The sequence below is a fragment of the Rhyacophila brunnea genome, unplaced genomic scaffold (assembly GCF_057557595.1).
Source record: "Rhyacophila brunnea isolate RB1 unplaced genomic scaffold, BYU_Rbru_1.0 scaffold_7, whole genome shotgun sequence".
NCBI lineage: Eukaryota > Metazoa > Arthropoda > Insecta > Trichoptera > Rhyacophilidae > Rhyacophila > Rhyacophila brunnea.
Window position 1 is genome coordinate 42,017,314 of NW_028233339.1, and position 18,126 is coordinate 42,035,439.

Below are 18,126 nucleotides of genomic sequence, written 5' to 3' on the forward strand. Positions count from 1 at the left end.
TGGACTCAACTGTTATCCTGATTACCTGGGTATTGTGTGAAAAATAGGAATAATTCTAGTGTGACTACAACTCCGGGAAACCATTAAAAATGGTTCGTAGTTTAACCTTTAATTGCATGGTGCTGCCTTCAGTAACAAACTGTAGTATTCTTTATATTTTTTGTGAATGAAATCTTATTTTAAAACTTGTAGTTTTCTGCAGTAGACAAAATGGTTATAGTTTTATTAATAGGTGACACTATTAATTTAATTTAATGAACATTAAATGTGATTGATTACAAAGGGTTACATTAAAGGGTTGCCATCATGCATTTAATTATTATCTCAAGAACCATCGTAAAAATAAGATTGTATTTTCAATTTAAATGCACAATGTTAACAATAATGCACTTTTACAGTATTCATATATTTTTATGATCATTAAGAATTTATTAGAGAAGACATGACATAAACATCTTTCCCAATGCCAATAGAAATGGCGTATTTAAAAAAAATACTACTAATACTCTTAGGTCAATAATTATTATAAAGCAATCATTATTCGAAGGATGTTTATCACATTTGAATGGTCAAAGACATAGCTTATAATAAATATCTTCAAATGTGTTAATCGTGCCCATTTTTGAATAATAAAATGCCTAATTCTTGTCAAATTTGGGATCATAAAATATAATTTTTTATCGTAAATCTATATAATATTAACATTAATTTTACTAATGGTTTTGTAAATGCGTTTAAAAATTAATAAATCTAAAAAATCTTAACACCACTGCACATGGACGTACTGAAATATGACTATATTCTAAAATATTAGAGCGAGAGGTTTAAAAGAATACTATTATTTTATGTATTAAAAATACTTTATGCAGTCATCAAATGTTTAAAATAAATATAAAGGATAATCAGGCTTCAAAATTATATAAATAGATTATCTACAACGTTTAAGGAATGTCCAGGGTTATGCTCTGAAAATACCATAAAAGCTCCTTTTTGACCTACGCTGAGCATGTGGGTCCTTAACACCCAATGATAATTTCAAAAATAAATTAAAATAAATGCAACAACTACCCCACAAGAGTAAACAAAGATTAACACAATCTTTCTGTCATGTCTTAAGGACTACATACGTTTTAAGTTTAAAAAATTAGTTATCTTTGTTAAGAAACAGCTGTCAACATAAATAACTCAATTATCATAGAATTAACAAAAAAAAGTGTGTTCTAAAATCATTTTTGCAAAAGCCAATTAATATTAATGATTGATACTTCAACCATCGATATTTTTGTTTTATGGCAACATTAGACTACCACACTCACTGACTAACGATCAATCTTCTAGGTGATGACAGTTTGAGCTTATCACACATAATGATTATCAATATTTTAAATTGAAATCATCTGAAGTGGTACCATATGAATCTAAGCCGGCTCTCACATCTAAACTTGCCTTGTCTGCCGCACAGTCATAAATCAAACCTTCCTAGAACATTGATCCGGTGTTGCATATGAAGACCGCGACGATTTACCTAGCGACAGTCGCACGTAGCCTTCGAAATGTATATACACATGACCAATTCGTAGGTGTTTGTATGCGTCCTGGCGTCTTCGACTCGCAGCCCGAGAAGCATGCAACTTGTCAATTGCAACAGCAGATGTTTTATTCAAACTAAACAGTCGCATTCAACCAATCTGCGTAGATCCATTTGGCAACGTGTGTATTGTGAATAACGATGACGTCACATCGACGTATTCAACACGTTGCAGGCGAGACGAGTTTTGATGTGAGAGACGGCTTACATAAACTAAATTTTCACTATTAGATAATATTGATGGGTTTTAATATTTAAAATTTGATTATGGCCATCACAAGCAATCAGACTATAGAAAATGTTCAATTATATCCACAGTCCAAGCGGATGAATAGTGTCTGACATTTTAAGACACCAATTACCGTGCCAGGCGGTCTCGTAAATGATCGCAACTGTTTGTATAATTCGGGCACTACAGAAGATATTAATATATGTAAATAGATAGAAATATGAAAACGGACCTTTTAACTTTGCTCGGACTTTGTTGGCAGTCTTCTTAATATCAGCCATAAGATCTTCTAACTCCTGTTTTGTTTCTGGAAAAAAGAGAAAAGATATATTAGAAAAAATCACCCAATAACACAGTAAATGCAACAATGTAATTTTAAATTCTGACATGCGACTATTTTTTTCAAGATTTTTCTTTAAAATCTGACACACTTGTAGAAAATGGTTCGCCATCCCTGAAACATATCTTCTTCACCACAATACTACTGTGTCCGGAAACTTGTAGGTATGCAGTTCGCGCGTATCATACTTCACCGTGAAATGTTGTATCAAAAATATATGGCCGTATATTAAAGACCGTCCAACCTTTTTGGGTCGTATAATTTTTTTTTTCGACCATGTCCGATCCTAATAGGATCATACGGGCCTCCACAGAGTAGAAGTGTGTATTAACAGATTTTGTTTTTTACGAGAAATGGATGTCAGCCATTTGCTCAACCTATTAGGTCCATACCCTGACAGACACAAATTGAAAAACAATATGTGTACTTGCCAGCCGCGCGGCTACCGTGGGCTGTATAATACTGACATAAAATTCATGTCTAAATAAAACACGGTTCTTGTCGGTTTACACTTTACCAGGATGCCAGCAGCAAACAAATTTTGAAAATAGCCGATATACTGGATTATTTGTTAGGTTAGGTTGGGGTTTCATTCTTGAATTCATGAATTTTGCCAAAATCAGCTATGAAAATTGAATTAATGTTCATATTGAATCTGAGACCGTATAAGGTCATCTCTTTGCGATAAGAAAGCTCACTGCGAACTGTCCCATGGTGAAATGTTTTACGTACAATTTACATGCAACCCAATACTAGGTAAATTGATTTATGCTGATTTTGAGTCTGATAAATTATTTCCATCTCAACATAAGCAATGCAATTATTAGCAAAATCTAAGTTATCTAGTAGCAGTACTAAAGTGACGATGTGAGAAATAAACTATCTATCTAACAAAAGAAGAACTATCCATAATTCAATATGTGGAGCTATCTATAAAAACGATATGTATCTTTTAAGAAGGTAATCAATTATTACGAAATATTAGCAAATTTACAAATTAATCCTGACCAAAATGAATATCTAATTATAGATTATCCAATTTTTAAAATTACCAACATATTATATTATCGTAATAATAATCAATAACCAAAAACAAAAGACATTTATCTATTTTTGATTCATTACGATTCATATAATATCAATATTAACAATTCCGAAGGTGGATACTTCTATTTTTGATTCCATAAACACTTTTAAACATTCAATTCAGTGTTGCCAATATAAAGGGGGATTATTAATAATTATGAATCCACAGGCTTTGCACTTAAAAAAGCATGAACACCATTTTCATCCCCCGTATAGGTTTACGCGCCACTTATCATTTATCTATGGCCAGTGTGGGGAGAGAGTGGGAACAAATAGACACTCTGTGTGTGTTTTACATCGCAAAATTTTTAATGGTTCTATTTCGGGAGAGAAATCACAATACACAAGATGAAAAGGTCACTGCTGAAATGGCAAAGGGTAATACCGAACGTGTATTATTTCATAAAAGCCTCCCCTAATCCAATGCGAAGGCTTTCATTGCCAATAATCTGTGGGTGTTAACAGCTGTTTATTTTTCCCGCGAAAATATTAATTGAAACGGCGATTTTTCAATCTCGATCCTTTGAAAAACAAATTGCTAGAAAGAAAAAATATCGGTTGTGTTCATTTGTTTTTTTTTGTTAAATTTGGCAGTCAGTTTTTTAATTACTATTAGCATAAATATTCATTTAACTTATTTTTGAGATGTACAAATAGTATTTATTAATGTAAACACCGCGTAAGGTTGGGTAGATAGTTATAAATGTACACTAAGCTTTGCACTCCCAGAATTCCACTTAATTTCTTGAGCCCATAAATCCCGGGATCGTTAGAATGCTGGGATTTCGGAAATAGTGTTTTCATATATAATACTTACATCTTTTTGTCAACTAAAAAAAGTGTAGTAAGTACTATATATTATAAAAATATACTCATATATAAACAAAATATCAATAATCTTATAACTTTAAGATTACCTACGCGAACGAAAGAAATCATGGTTATAATACTTCTTGTAAACCAAATTATCAAAGAAAAACGTGCAACGAAATGCGAAATGCTTTACACAAAGATATTGAAGAAAGCCTTCTTCTACCAAATGGTGACACTCTCTTTCTCTCTTCCACTTAGGCGTTCTAATAAGAATTATAATACGTATATATGTTTTTCTCACCGAACTTACGTCGTCGAAATCGGCCCTTTAAACTTTAAAGTTAGGCGTGTATCTTAGGGAATTACGCGCGTATGTATGTTTCTGCATACGAAAATAATTTTGTAAATTATAATTGTCGACACCTGTACATGTTTAGTCATTGGCATCTCAATTGGTTTACCTAACGGGTAAGGAGAAGCCAGCAACCGATCTCGAGTAAGGAAGAATACGGGATAAATGTAAACAAGTGTCAAGAATACGTCATACGTCGAATACTGACAACTGCTCTCGGTTTATGCATTGACGCTTATTTAATATTGGTGTATTACACACACTATTGCACGGCTATAATGCGTGGTTCATTTTCGTAGGACACTCACAGATTCAAAACCCTGCGTCAAAATTTACTGTATTGGTATGTACCTATATAGCCCATCGGAATTCTATTTATTATCTGTTGTAAGGGTTTAGCTTAGAATATAAGTCAAAATAATTCTCAAAGTAAGAATTAGATCCAAGTACGTTAGTTGTCACGAAAAAAATACCACTTTTTGTGTACCTACGCGATGCAATACCTAGTTAGTTAAGGCGCACGGTGTCAGTGGCATAAATAAATAGGTAACGAAAATGGAATTTAGCAGATAACATACATTTTATGAACACATTTCCTGTCTTTGCCGCTCGCGCTATCGCGAACGTCCTTGCGGAATAATACACCTACCGTAATAATTATTATTAACAAGTCTGTATTCGGTTTTTGATTTATTAGTGCAGGATCCCATAGACTTGTCGTATACATAATATGCGGAACGCATTCTGACAATTGGAATAGGTTCTAGGGGTCACCAAGATATATAATGTCGATGTTGCCAGGCGATATTAGTGGTCAATTTTTTTTTATTGAGGTTTTAATTTTTTTTCTTATAACCCACCAAAAATTGTTCTGAGTTCTTCAATAAAACCATGACCGAATCAGTAATTGATTGAAAATGCAATAATTGTACCATTCCATCGGCATGGTCGTAGAACGGTTCGTCCCATTTGAAAAAATAAAAATAGCGGGTACTGCAATGTGTTCAAAATTATCGATTCTTAGGATCCTCCTTTGCTTAAATTATATTTTTTAGTAGCATTCGTGTATAGAATCACCCAGATTGCTTTCTTTACCATGTTATATGCATATGACATTGTTTTAGTATTATGGTTAATACAGAAATAGTGTAGGTTGCACATATAGGTTGGTGAATAAATGAAATAACGATAACGACTAACCACACTAAGTAGACACTTAATAAAAAAAAGAAACAAGTCAAGTGTTCAAACTGCTTTAAGTATCATGATCACAGTTTTTCCAACACTACTTACACATTTGCACAATGATAAATGCATGTCAAAGCCGATTTCTTATAGCTACATGATAGTGTACGGCAGTTAGAATTACAAATAGTGGATCAGATGAGCTTTTCCATAAATTAACCTGTGCTGAAGCCTAACAGTGTAAATACAATGAATCATATGTGCATATCACTCTTGACAAATTTAAACTAAATCCAATATTTTGGGAAATAAATTTATATCGAAGTTCATCCGCTGTTGTTTTTTGTTTACATAATAAGTAAGTGCAAGCTTTTTCCAGGTCTTGAAACTGCTGTGGTCTCCAACAAACCATTTCCTAAAGCTGAAAGTGCATCCTGAACAAAACTCTTTGACGAGATGGTTAAAGCTTGTTTTTTTGTACCTATGCAACTAGTGGTGTAGTAGCCGGTTAAAGAATGTAATACTGGCAAAATATTACAAATATTTTCACCAAGAGATTCAGCTGCCAAATGGCATCCTAAAACACGGGATTTCTTTTGAGATCCCTCAAACCATAATCCACGGCAACCAATCGATGCAAGTTTATTTCAGAAATAAATGCCTAAGATTAAAACATCTGTATCGGGAGTGTGTTAATCTCCAAATTTTGCATTTTTTACAGCATGAAATATATAACAGAACATTCTAGAATCTAGAGTTCATTCTAGAATCTAATGATTTTGATTTTAAATCAATGGCGTCATTAAAAATTCATCACTACAATTTAAACAATTGTGTGGGGTCGTCAAATCCACCACAAATCTACAGCTCACTTTCTTCGTTGATTTTTGCAAATGTGGGAGCATTTTCGCAAATAAATTTAACAAGCTGTAATTTATTTTGAGGGCTCACAAAATAATCTTTGCAATTAATCCACAACATCTAAGGGAAAATCTTCAAGGATCTTTCTTTATCTTTAACGCTGTTTAAGGGCTTCAACACAAGTTTATTTATGGAAAAGCTCATCTGATACACTATTGAGCCTACTGATTTCCTACAACTTGGCTTGAGTTACGAGAAAATAATTCGTATCCAAGAAAAATGACGAATGAACCTCTACCAAATTATTTAGTTAGGCCATGCAAATGTAATTCTAACTGCCGTACATTATCATGTAGTTATAAGAAATCGGCTTTGACATGTATATCATTGTGCAAATGTGTAAGTAGTGTTTGTAAAAACTGTGATCATGATACTTAAAGCAGTTTGAACACTTGACTTGTTTCTTTTTTTTATTAAGTGTCTACTTAGTGTGGTAAGTGGTTATCGTTATTTCATTTATTCACCTACCTATATGTGCAACCTACAGAGTTTCTGTATTAACCATAATACTAAAACTAATGTCATATGCATATAATATGGTAAAAAAGCAATATGGGTGATTCTATACAAAAATACTACTAAATAAAATAATTTAAGCCAAGGAGGATCCTAAGAATCGATAATTTTGAACACATTGCAGTACCCGCTATTTTTATTTTTTCAAATGGGACGAACCGTTCTACGACCATGCCGATGGCATGGTACAATTATTGCATTTTCAATCAATTACTGATTCGGTCATGGTTTTATTGAAGAACTCAGAACAATTTTTGGTGGGTTATAAGAAAAAAAATTAAAACCTCAATAAAAAAAAATTGACCACTAATATCGCCTGGCAACATCGACATTATATATCTTGGTGACCCCTAGAACCTATTCCAATTGTCAGAATGCGTTCCGCATATTATGTATACGACAAGTCTATGGGACCCTGCACTATATGTAATGCCTCATGCAGCGAGGCGGCGATTTCGAGCGACGCGACGCAAGCCCAATGATGAGACTGGCGAAATGCAGAGGTTTACAAAGCGTGCACCTCGACGGAACAGGATATAATAATAACCGATTCAATATTTCCGGATAACCTTAATTGAACGAGCAGATGCACGACAGAAACATTTCAACGCGAAATACTGCTCTTCCCATATCGCAGATCGCACGGCGCACGGAGTCAAATCGGCTACGGCTTAAATTCTCTTCCCCATTATCAATGGACGAAAACAACAGTTTTTTTTTTACAGAAATAAAGGAAGTTGGTTCTAGCGGGTCTATTCTATACACAAGGCGATTATCGACCGCTAAAATGACAGTATTTATTACATATTAATATTGAAGTATTATAATTGTTACAATACGTTAGCCGTATAAACAGTAAAAACTGTCTATCTCGCTCTAAATTTTATCACAGCCAAGAGAGGTGCTGTTAAAATATAGCACTTATTGTAACAATTACAACCAACTTATTGTAATTGTTACAATAAGTACTAATACTTTGATACAAACCTACCCTAAATGTGATAATATTTACCACTTTAGCGGTCGATAAGTATAGCATAGATGCATAGGTGTGGTGTGGATGTAAGAAGGTATAATTCCCGAGTGTGGAGAAATACGGGATAAACTTAAACACGTATTAAAGAATATGCTACTTTCAATAGTTTATCACGTAAACGAAGTGCGCATTCAATATTGTGAATATTTGAGAACATTCAGTGGGTTTTGTATTTCTTGCGTTTCTTAGTCATTAGGTCATAAATCAAAACTGGATACAATGTCTTGATCTACGGTGACTGGCTTTCGAGCACTACCATATATTCTGCAGTATCATTACATTCATTACTTTTCCGATAGCCTTCAAACAAAGGCATATAATATTATTATTTTACTATTAAGTATATGGTTATTGTTCTTCTAAAAAGATACTATTATATATTAAAGACTCACCCATTCAGGGACCAATATTCAATTAACTTTTCTTCTGCATACGATGACCAATCTAGATGTCTTGCGATAGTACATTAAAACACAATTTATCGTTATAGAGGTGGTTAGGATAGGTTAGCCGTACGTAATGCATACTCTTTGCCGAGTGCTAAAGCTTACCGAATCCCGGTTGCATTTGCTACAACATTTATTTGCGAAGCCGAGTTATCGGCTGAGAGGGCAGATAAGCGAAAAAGTTTGAAAACCACTGGTGTAATGAATCGGGCGCCTATCTTATTTAATTACATGCGCAAATGTAAATACATTATCACGGGATCACTTGGTTAGGATTAGAGCATAACACTACTCGTTTTCGGTAAAACGTTTTACCGGTACCTATAGTTAGGGAATCCAATCCCGAGCCAAAATTCTGATCCCGGGATTTCGGGATTACAATTTGACAATCCCGGGATCCCGAGACTGGTCCCGGGATTGGCATTTTTTCCATTGTTTATATAAAATTTTTATATTTACAAATAACATTGATAAAATCGGTCAAAAATAAATCTAGTATAATTTATACTATTTAAGACATTTATTGTTAATATTGTATACGTTCAATCTTGGAAATACACAAGTTTAACGGAGTAAATAATATTGTAATATAAATAATAATGTGAATTTAATAGGAGATTGCTGTTTCTGATAGTAAAGACTTAATGAATGGATTAGCGAGATTTAAAATAGTATAGCAAATAATCATGGCGTACTTATGGCCTTTCCGCTTCATAAATCTAATTAGTCATCCAAATCTGAAACTGCCGTAAAACGTATGATATCATGGTGGAATAACTTTGTTAATAGTGCGAAGCATTGTTTTTTTTTTCAATCTTTCAATTTTTAATAATTTATGTGAAAAAATAAAATGAATCGGCAACCTACACATGGGTATAAATCAAACTTCATTCAAACTCAGTTTATTTCTGATGTAGTTATTTTTTATTAAAAGTATTTTTTCTGTTATATTTTCGCTTTTATTTTATTTTCCATAAAAATGGATAAAAAAAATCAATCCCGAAATCCCGGAATTATGTTTATCAATCCCGGGATTCATAGGTATCGAAAATAGCTCGGGATCCCGGGATCCCGGGATTCGGGATCCCGGGATTGGAATCCCTACCTATAGTATACATAAAAATAATTATCGAATTACCGGTATAGGTATATGTATAATATTTATAAAAACCGGTATATTGGCAAAGCAAGAAAACTTTTTTTCACTTAAGGAATATGATTATAATAATCCAGATCCAACACAAATTTTGTCATTAACAGCGAACCAATCGAACGTGTGACCCATTATAAATATTTAGGTACATGGGTCAATGAGAAGTCTCAGGAAATAAAAATTAGAATTGAGATCGCAAGGTGCGCCTTTCTCAAAATGAGAAGCGTCCTTAGCAATAGAGATCTTAACCTGGGTCAGAGACTGCGTATGGTACGTTGTTATGTTCGCCAACGTTTATGGTGGCCAACCTCCTCTAGGAGATGGCACAATAAGAAGAAGATTAAATGATGAAACTTTAAGGCTATACTTCAGCTGAGGCACGGTCTTAAAACGATCGTGACTACGCGACGCGCAGACTGTGCAAACAACGCGTGACGAACAAAACATAATTTGTCATAAAAATTCAACATGCGTCCATTTATATGTTTATTGTTATTTAAGTAATGATAATAATAAATATTCATTGACATGTTTTGTTTTTCGAGTAAATACATAACATTTTTTAGTAATTTTTACACGGTTTAAGAATTAATTCATCTGACGCCATCACAAAATAAATTGACGTCCGAACATGTCGACTATCGCTCTCCGACTGGCAACGCATGCAAAATTACATCCCATCTAATGCTGAAGATTATTTGCCGTTCCACTGAAGTATGCCGTTAAATATGCTAGCTTGCCTACTTAAATTCCTCTCCCGAAAAAGAATAAATATATACAAAATACAATGCATGTCATTGTAATATTAAACATATCATTAAAATCGCGTTGTGAAACTTAGTTGTAGGTATTAAGAGTTTTTTAATATCTTAATAACTACCGGTAAACCGTTATTAATTTCATATTATGTTTACCGATTTACCGGTAAAGCATTTTCTCGATAATTTTGCATACCATAGTTTGGATGCAATTCTATTCTTTGCAATGATAAAGGGGATACGATCACGAGCTATCACGTAACTTTGATAATAATACGTCATCCCGTTGCTATAGCAACGATATACAGGCACAAGATACGTTGGCGGCCGAGAAAATGTCAATCTAATATACCTAGCTAAGTTAATTCCGAACAGCCCATACACAACGGCATACAAAAAGGTAGTAAACATGTTAATACCAAAGAGGTTTGAAGAAAAATCGTGTTATACCTACACATTTTCCATTGGTCTGACTCTTGACTTCTGTCGAATACATGTTTCTCAGAATAATGGCGTTCTTTAAAATCCTTTTAAAATGTTAGCGAATATAATTAAATAAAATTTTACATCTCAATCTCTATGTACCGTGTTCGCATCGAATATTAGACGCATGTTTATTTAGTATTTTAGTGTCTATGAAAACGGGGTGCATCATAATCAATCGATAGCGTCTTACGATAGCCGTTAAAAACTATATTTTATGGTATAAGGCAGGTGTGGTCAACCTTTTTATACCTACCGCCCACTTTTGTAACTCTGTCAGTAGTAAAATTTTCTAACCACCAATCCACAGTAAAGGTGATTAATAAAGTAGGGAAGTAACTTTACTTTATAATATTTATAAAGCAGAGTTACAGCAAGTTAAATCATATAATAATGATTACGTCTCAAATACTTTGACAGACTTTCACTAAGTTTGGCAGAATAAATCTTTATAAAATAACTAACTGTAGTTAAATCTATTTTTTTATTTATACTTTGCATACACATAAGCACGAAGTCTTATGAAATTATATTTAATTAATTCAATATTTGGATATAAGACAGGCATTTTTTTATTTTGCCATAGGTTTTCAAACCCTTACCGCCCACCATGAAAGCTGGAATGCCCACTAGTGGGCGGTAGGGACCAGATTGACTATAGGCAAAGATCAATGACGCTAAGTCGAAAAATGATTAAGAAAATAATGGCTTTGAAACCGAATAAAGTAACAAGAATTACGTTTTTTCAAAACCATTATAATGGAGTTCTAGAAGGTAGACGCCAGTTGATAATAATTCAGAAAACTCGGAACCTGAACCAGAAGAAGGTTCAAACTCTAGTGGTACTTACAGACGAAAGTTCATAAATAATATAAACGCATGTACCTCTACTGAATTTTGTTGTCATTGTACGATATATATATTAATTTATTTATTGGTTCCTAATAATGGTCTGTCTTAATATGATCGGTGCAATACGGCATTAGCTTAAACGTGACGTCCATATTATAGACCAGTGGCGAAGGGTGGAGGTAGGCATGGATATATGAGATAAATAGTGCACACTAAACTTTGTCAGTCATACTTATTTTTCATTGAATTAAGAATACAAGATGGTTTTGGTTATTTTATAAAATTCGACATGTAACACTTTCATATTTTACCCATTTTCCTCATTATACCTTGACCGCTGAATGCCTTCTTCCTTAACACCTCCAAAGATTCTTCTTAAATACTCTCCTCTCTAAGATATTTCATCCTGTTTTCTAAGTGCCCAGCATTCTGATCCATATGTTAATACTGGGCGCAGGAGTTTAATATAGGGTTGTTTTAGTTTTCCTCGAGAGTGCCTTGCTTTTGGAGCCATCATAACACATGCTTGATGGCGAAGTTGATCCGTCGATTTATTTCGTTGATTGTATCATTACTGTTTGTGACAAGGGACCCTATATAAACAAGTGCATCCTCAGTTTCATAAGCATCGCCACTAACAATAAGGTTGCTATTATCACTTGTTGCACTGTGAATCAAATCAAATCAAATCAAATTTATTTATTTTACATATAATGAACATAACAAATTATAAATTCAAAGCGTTCACGACATGACATAAAATAAAGTGTTAAGAATTTTTAAAAATAAAAATACAGAGAATAAGTAATAAAATAAGAAATAAAATAAGAAAATAAAATAAGTAACAAAATAAAAGTAGATGGAAGCACACAGAGTAAACTTTGATAGACCCTATCTTAAAAACTTATAAAACAACGTCCACCTAAATTCACCCTCACGTAAGTGGAATATTTCAATATCCGAAGCGATTTCATTAAACATGGTTACTGCCCTCCCAATTGGCATTACTAATGGCAGGTTAGTTCTGCACCGTGGGAGAACAAACAACGGATGCCCTCGATTCCTAAGGTAATTATCAGAGACACAGAAGCCAATACCACCAAGAATGGCAGAGTTCACATTTACGCCGCGTATAAGTCGAAAAAATATGTATCTAAATAAAGATCCCTTCTAAATTTTAAGCTACAGTATGTAAGCATCCCTAAGAGAAAATCAGTCGGATAGAGCCACGGATAATATCCATACAGCCGAAAGTAAAGGAGTCTTAAAAATTTCTTTTGGACTCTCTCCACCATAAGGCCGTAATTCAAGTGATGCGGGGCCCAAACGATAGACCCACTCTCAAGTATGCTTCTAACTAAGGAGTTATAGAGAATTTTTAGTACCGTAACATCCGAAAAGACCCGGGAAGTACGCAAGACAAGGCCCAACATCTTTAGCGCCTTTTTACAAATGGTATCTATATGACCACTAAACGTCGAACTACTACTATCCCATCCTATAAGAATCTTAATATTATGAGACGGTTTCTTAATATATAAAAACCAAGGTAGCATTGAAATCGTTCTGTCATTAATACATTTAATTAAATCTCTCGATTATGCCCTGGATATAACACCGTTATAGCGCAAGTTGAAAGTTCAAATAACCTCCCTACTAAAAACGGGATAAAATAAGGAGGCGTGAAATTGAGAAATGCTCATATTATTTATCTATACCTAATGAAACGGCGCGAAAATGTTATCTATGGGCCAGGGGGCTGTCATTTAAAATTAATTTGCGAATTCACGTAAACGGCAACACTGACAGCGCGCCTGCACGCGATTTGTGGCGACTTGCCGCTGCGAACGAAAATTCGGTCGCGCGAGGCATACAATCAGTTGGGCGGTTTTACATTGTTCTCACAATTTTTGATACCATAAACGATTTTTTAGACAAAGGCCAGCATTCTAATAACAATAACGTATTGATGAAAACATATGTACGAGATTTTTTTCCATATTGTTTCCAAATTTTTATGTTTGTTTGTGAATTTTTTTAATACAAAAACCATATGGTGGGGTAGTTTTCGCAACACCTTTTAGGAAGAAATTGGGCAATTGAAATTAGAATATGGCAATCTTATTTATACTAAAGAATCTAGTTAAGATAGAAGATTAACTATTTAAATAGGTAACTAAATATGCTTCTTGTCTGTTTAGTGGAAGCCATCGGCAGACAAATTTTGAAAATAGCCGATAACTGGATTATTGTTAGTTTAGGCTAGGTTATGTTGGGTTAGGTTATCATTCTTGAATTCATGAATTTTGCCGAAATCGCCTATGAAAATTGCTGCTGAACCCGCCTGGTTTCCAGTAAACAAACTTGTACCCTTAATGTATTTAAAATATAGTAGGTCACCTGAGGTCAATGAGAAATCTGACCTGTCTAAAAAAATAAATAATTACAAGATAAACAGAACTTTTTATATACAACGTTTTTAAATTTTCTGTAGAATCATATAAACTTGATTTGACTAGCTTAAACGATCAAAAAAAATTGTACTTGATAGAAATAATACTGAAATGTCATTTTGACATGTCATATTGATTTCCATAGTAACGCACGTATATATTAATAATTTAGTTGCTAGGACCTAGAACCAATAATGGTGTCGAAATAACCTTTCATACAAAACAGAATTAACTGAAAATGAATTCAATTCGACTTAAAGATGACTAAAAGTATTAAAAAATGCATTGGCATCGTGTTCTGATATATTCTCAAAGTTTCAAATGTCTAGCTAGTCGGGAAGTTAGTTAAAAATCGATTGCAAGATTTGTACCGGACAAAGAACCACCGGACATAGAACTACCGGACAAATAAGAATACGAGCTAAGAAAAACGTTGTAATAATAAAATAAGAATTGCCCTTACGTTTCACATGAGACTGCCCATGGTTCATTGTAACATTCTCCCAATACCTTTCTATGACGTAGAGTTATGTAAGCTAAATCAGGATATGTCTTGGGGAGATGAGGTTTTCAAGACGAGGCTGTGATGTATAAAGGTTCTAAAACGAATAGGAAAGGACCAAGAAGTACTGCGTAGTATCAAAACCAGAAAACTTTAGTACCTCGGCCATATTATAAGACCAAAATACAGTATTCACCAAGTGGTCGGTAAATGTACCAGAGAGCTCCACCGAACTATCGCCCTGATGATGGCCGACCTCTCACAAGGGTGGCACAAGAAGAAGGTACAATAATTTATACTCTCCCTTGTTGTAAGCGTTCTTACATGGGTTGCACTCTAGTAGAGAGGACACGTCTCTGATCATGCCACGCAACTGGCTAAAATTATATCTTGTCATTTCAATAAGTACCCATGTGTATCTTCAAATTTTCCAACACTGGTGGGACCCCAACACTTTAAAATAATGTCATTTCTTTGAAACTCCAGTACAAAATATAATGCAGCACAGCTCGAATGTTACTGATCTAGATTCTATAACGAGGACATTAATTAGTAGATTAGAGGAATGACTAACAAACATTCCTCGTAAAAGGTCTGCTAATATAACCTGGGGATGTACAAAAGTTCTGTTTAGACAATCTGCGCACATATAGCAACGGCGAGGGATGGAGGAAGGCTGTTAAGATTCGAAATAAACAGTGCACACAAAACTTTGTCATTCATACTTATTTGTTTTCACTGCAGTAAGAAGACAATTTGCAGATACCTAGTGCTGGTTAGTTTTTAAGCTTCAATCAAACATTGCCTAAACAAAACCCTAACACATGGTTTGCGTACTCGTATGATATGGGCGATCCGATAAAAATAGTGCAAACTTATTTGTGTTCGTTGAATTAACAACACATAACAGATGGTGCTGGTTAGTTTTTTCTTAAATTCATTAGACCCTGCCAAATCCAAACCATAATCGATAAAAAATATTCTTCGATCTATAAAATATCTAAAATGATGTATGGTTTATGGTATAATTTTAAATATTTTATAGAAAAACTTAGTATAGGCAGGATATGATTTAATTAAAAAAAATAACAAACATTATCTACAGTCTACACATTGCAGTCTTGAAAACAAATACGTTTGACTGAAAAAGTTTAGCGTGCATTATTTACGCCGGATTTAAACAGCCTACCTCCAAACTTCGTCCCAAACATATTGGTTAAGACTTTGACGGTTGTCAGTCATTGTATTTGAGTTTTAGGGTGTCACCATGACCGAAACCAGCTAACCGGGTAACCGCGGGTTTCTGAACTAACCGAAAACCGGGTAATTTCATGCGGTTAGCCGGTTAAAATTATTAGTAGGTGTCTAAGTATATGAACTAAACAAAGAGACAAACTTCGCATCGTAACAAGAAATCAACGGTTACACTAATAGTAGTAAAATTGCCTGCCTAAATTACTTTCTTTTCGTGATAACCTCAATCGAGCGTCTCTTTGTGATAACCTCAATCGGCGTCTCTTCGTGATAACCGTAACCAGGAAGAGACGCTTTACGTTCTGGGACACATATTACGGATGCCGCCAAAGAGTGCGACACTTCGTACCCTTGTGGCACAGCCTCAAGGGTTCCATCGTCGTGGCAGGCCCTCCCTCGCCCTGCAGCGGTGCTACAGGAGCGACCTACGTGCTGCAGGTCTGACATGGCGGGAGGCGCGATGTTGGAGTTGGCGATGGACCGAGGGAAGTGACGCGAACTTGTGCTTGCCCTATGCCCCAATGTTAGGTCGTGACAGGGTGGAATAAATTACTTTATTACCTACCGTTTAAATGGCATACTTTACTATTTCCTAGAATAAATAAGTGTGTTTCAGCTGCATGTAGGTACCTATCTGACGAAGTGTCCCACGGTTGCTACCGGCTGCAGAGAGAGAGCTGTGGGATAATAACCATATCTTCCTCGGGTGTTTTGCTTAATCCCCCAAATTCAGTACATTTGTCTTGCCCGTAAATAATTTTGCCTTTATAAAAATATATTGTAAATATGTAAATAATCTAAATGACAAACATCAAAATAAAATGGCAACATATAAAGTAGGTACGAGGGTGGGTCAATAAGTCCTTAGAAAAGCCGACAGGTGGCGCGACTAGTACTGTAAGCGGTTTGTTTTCATGCAGCGGCACTACCGATTCAGTATGCTGCGAAGTTTCAATCAGATTGGTCGGGTTGTTGTGTGTTTCTCGTACATTTAAAAAAAAATGCTTGTGGAAAATGGAAAAATGGAAAATGGAGAAAATTGAGTTTAGAGCTGTTATTAAACATTTTAATATAAAAGGGTTAACAGCAAAGGAAATAAAAAATGAGTTGGATTTAGTTCACGGCATATCTGCTCCTTCACTTGCAACTATTTATAACTGGTTAAATGAATTTAAACGTGGTCGTACATCAACAAAGGATGAACCACGCTCAGGACGTCTTGTAGAGGTGACTACACCAGAAATGATCAATAAAATCCACGATATGGTGTTAAGTGACCGAAGATTAAAGTTGAGTGAGATAATTGAGGTTACAGGGATCTCAAAAGGTAGCGTCATTTCTATTTTACATGACAAATTGGGCATGAAAAATATTTCTGCAAGATGGGTGCCGCGTTTGCTCACAGTCGACAATAAACGCAATAAGGTGGTGGCCTCTAAAGCCCTGTTGTCGCTCATGCAACGCAATCCGGATGAATTTTTTCGTCGCTTTGTGACTGTAGATGAAACATGGATACACCACTATACTCCCGAGACGAAAGAACAGTCAAAGCAGTGGATTGCGAAGGCAAACCATGTCCAAAGAAGGTGAAAACCGTAAAATCAGCTGGTAAGGTTATGGCTACTGTATTTTGGGATGCACGTGAAATTATTTTCGTTGACTATTTGGAAAAAAGGAAAAACAATAACAGGGGATTATTATGCATCTTTATTGGACCAGCTAAAAAACAAAATTGAAGAAAATCGGCCTCATTTAAACAGGAAAAAAATCCTCTTTCATCAGGACAATGCCCGTGTTCACACATGTTTACGATCAATGGCTAAAATTGAAGAATTGAAGTTCGAATTGGTCGACCACCCACCGTATTCGCCAGATTTAGCCCCCAGTGACTTTTTCCTTTTCCCAAACTTAAAAAAATGGCTAAGTGGACAACGTTTTTTTTCAAATGAAGAAGTCATCGATTGGACAAATGCTTATTTTGAGGACCTTCCGAAAACTTATTTTTCTGACGGTTTAAAAAAATTGAGAAACGTCTAACCAAGTGTATTGAGCTCCAAGGAGATTATGTTGAGAAATAAAAAAAAAATACAAAAATAAAAACTGTTTTAATGCTTTTTTCTAAGGAATTATTGACCCACCCTCGTATATTACATCACCAT

General features: G+C 34.7%; 1 protein-coding gene across 9 annotated transcripts in view; it reads right to left on the minus strand.

Annotated features, from left to right (window-relative positions):
* Syx1A (Syntaxin 1A) overlaps positions 1 to 18,126 on the minus strand; it is a 187,386-nt gene that overhangs the window by 32,412 nt on the left and 136,848 nt on the right. For all 9 annotated transcript variants that reach the window (XR_015071947.1, XR_015071946.1, XM_085958258.1 and 6 more), the window contains exon 4: positions 2,050 to 2,124. Coding sequence is in view for 7 of the 9 variants with exons in the window: in XM_085958258.1 (XP_085814384.1) it covers positions 2,050 to 2,124 (75 nt within the window). In the remaining 2 variants the exon portion in view is untranslated. The remainder of the gene's footprint in view (positions 1 to 2,049; positions 2,125 to 18,126) is intronic.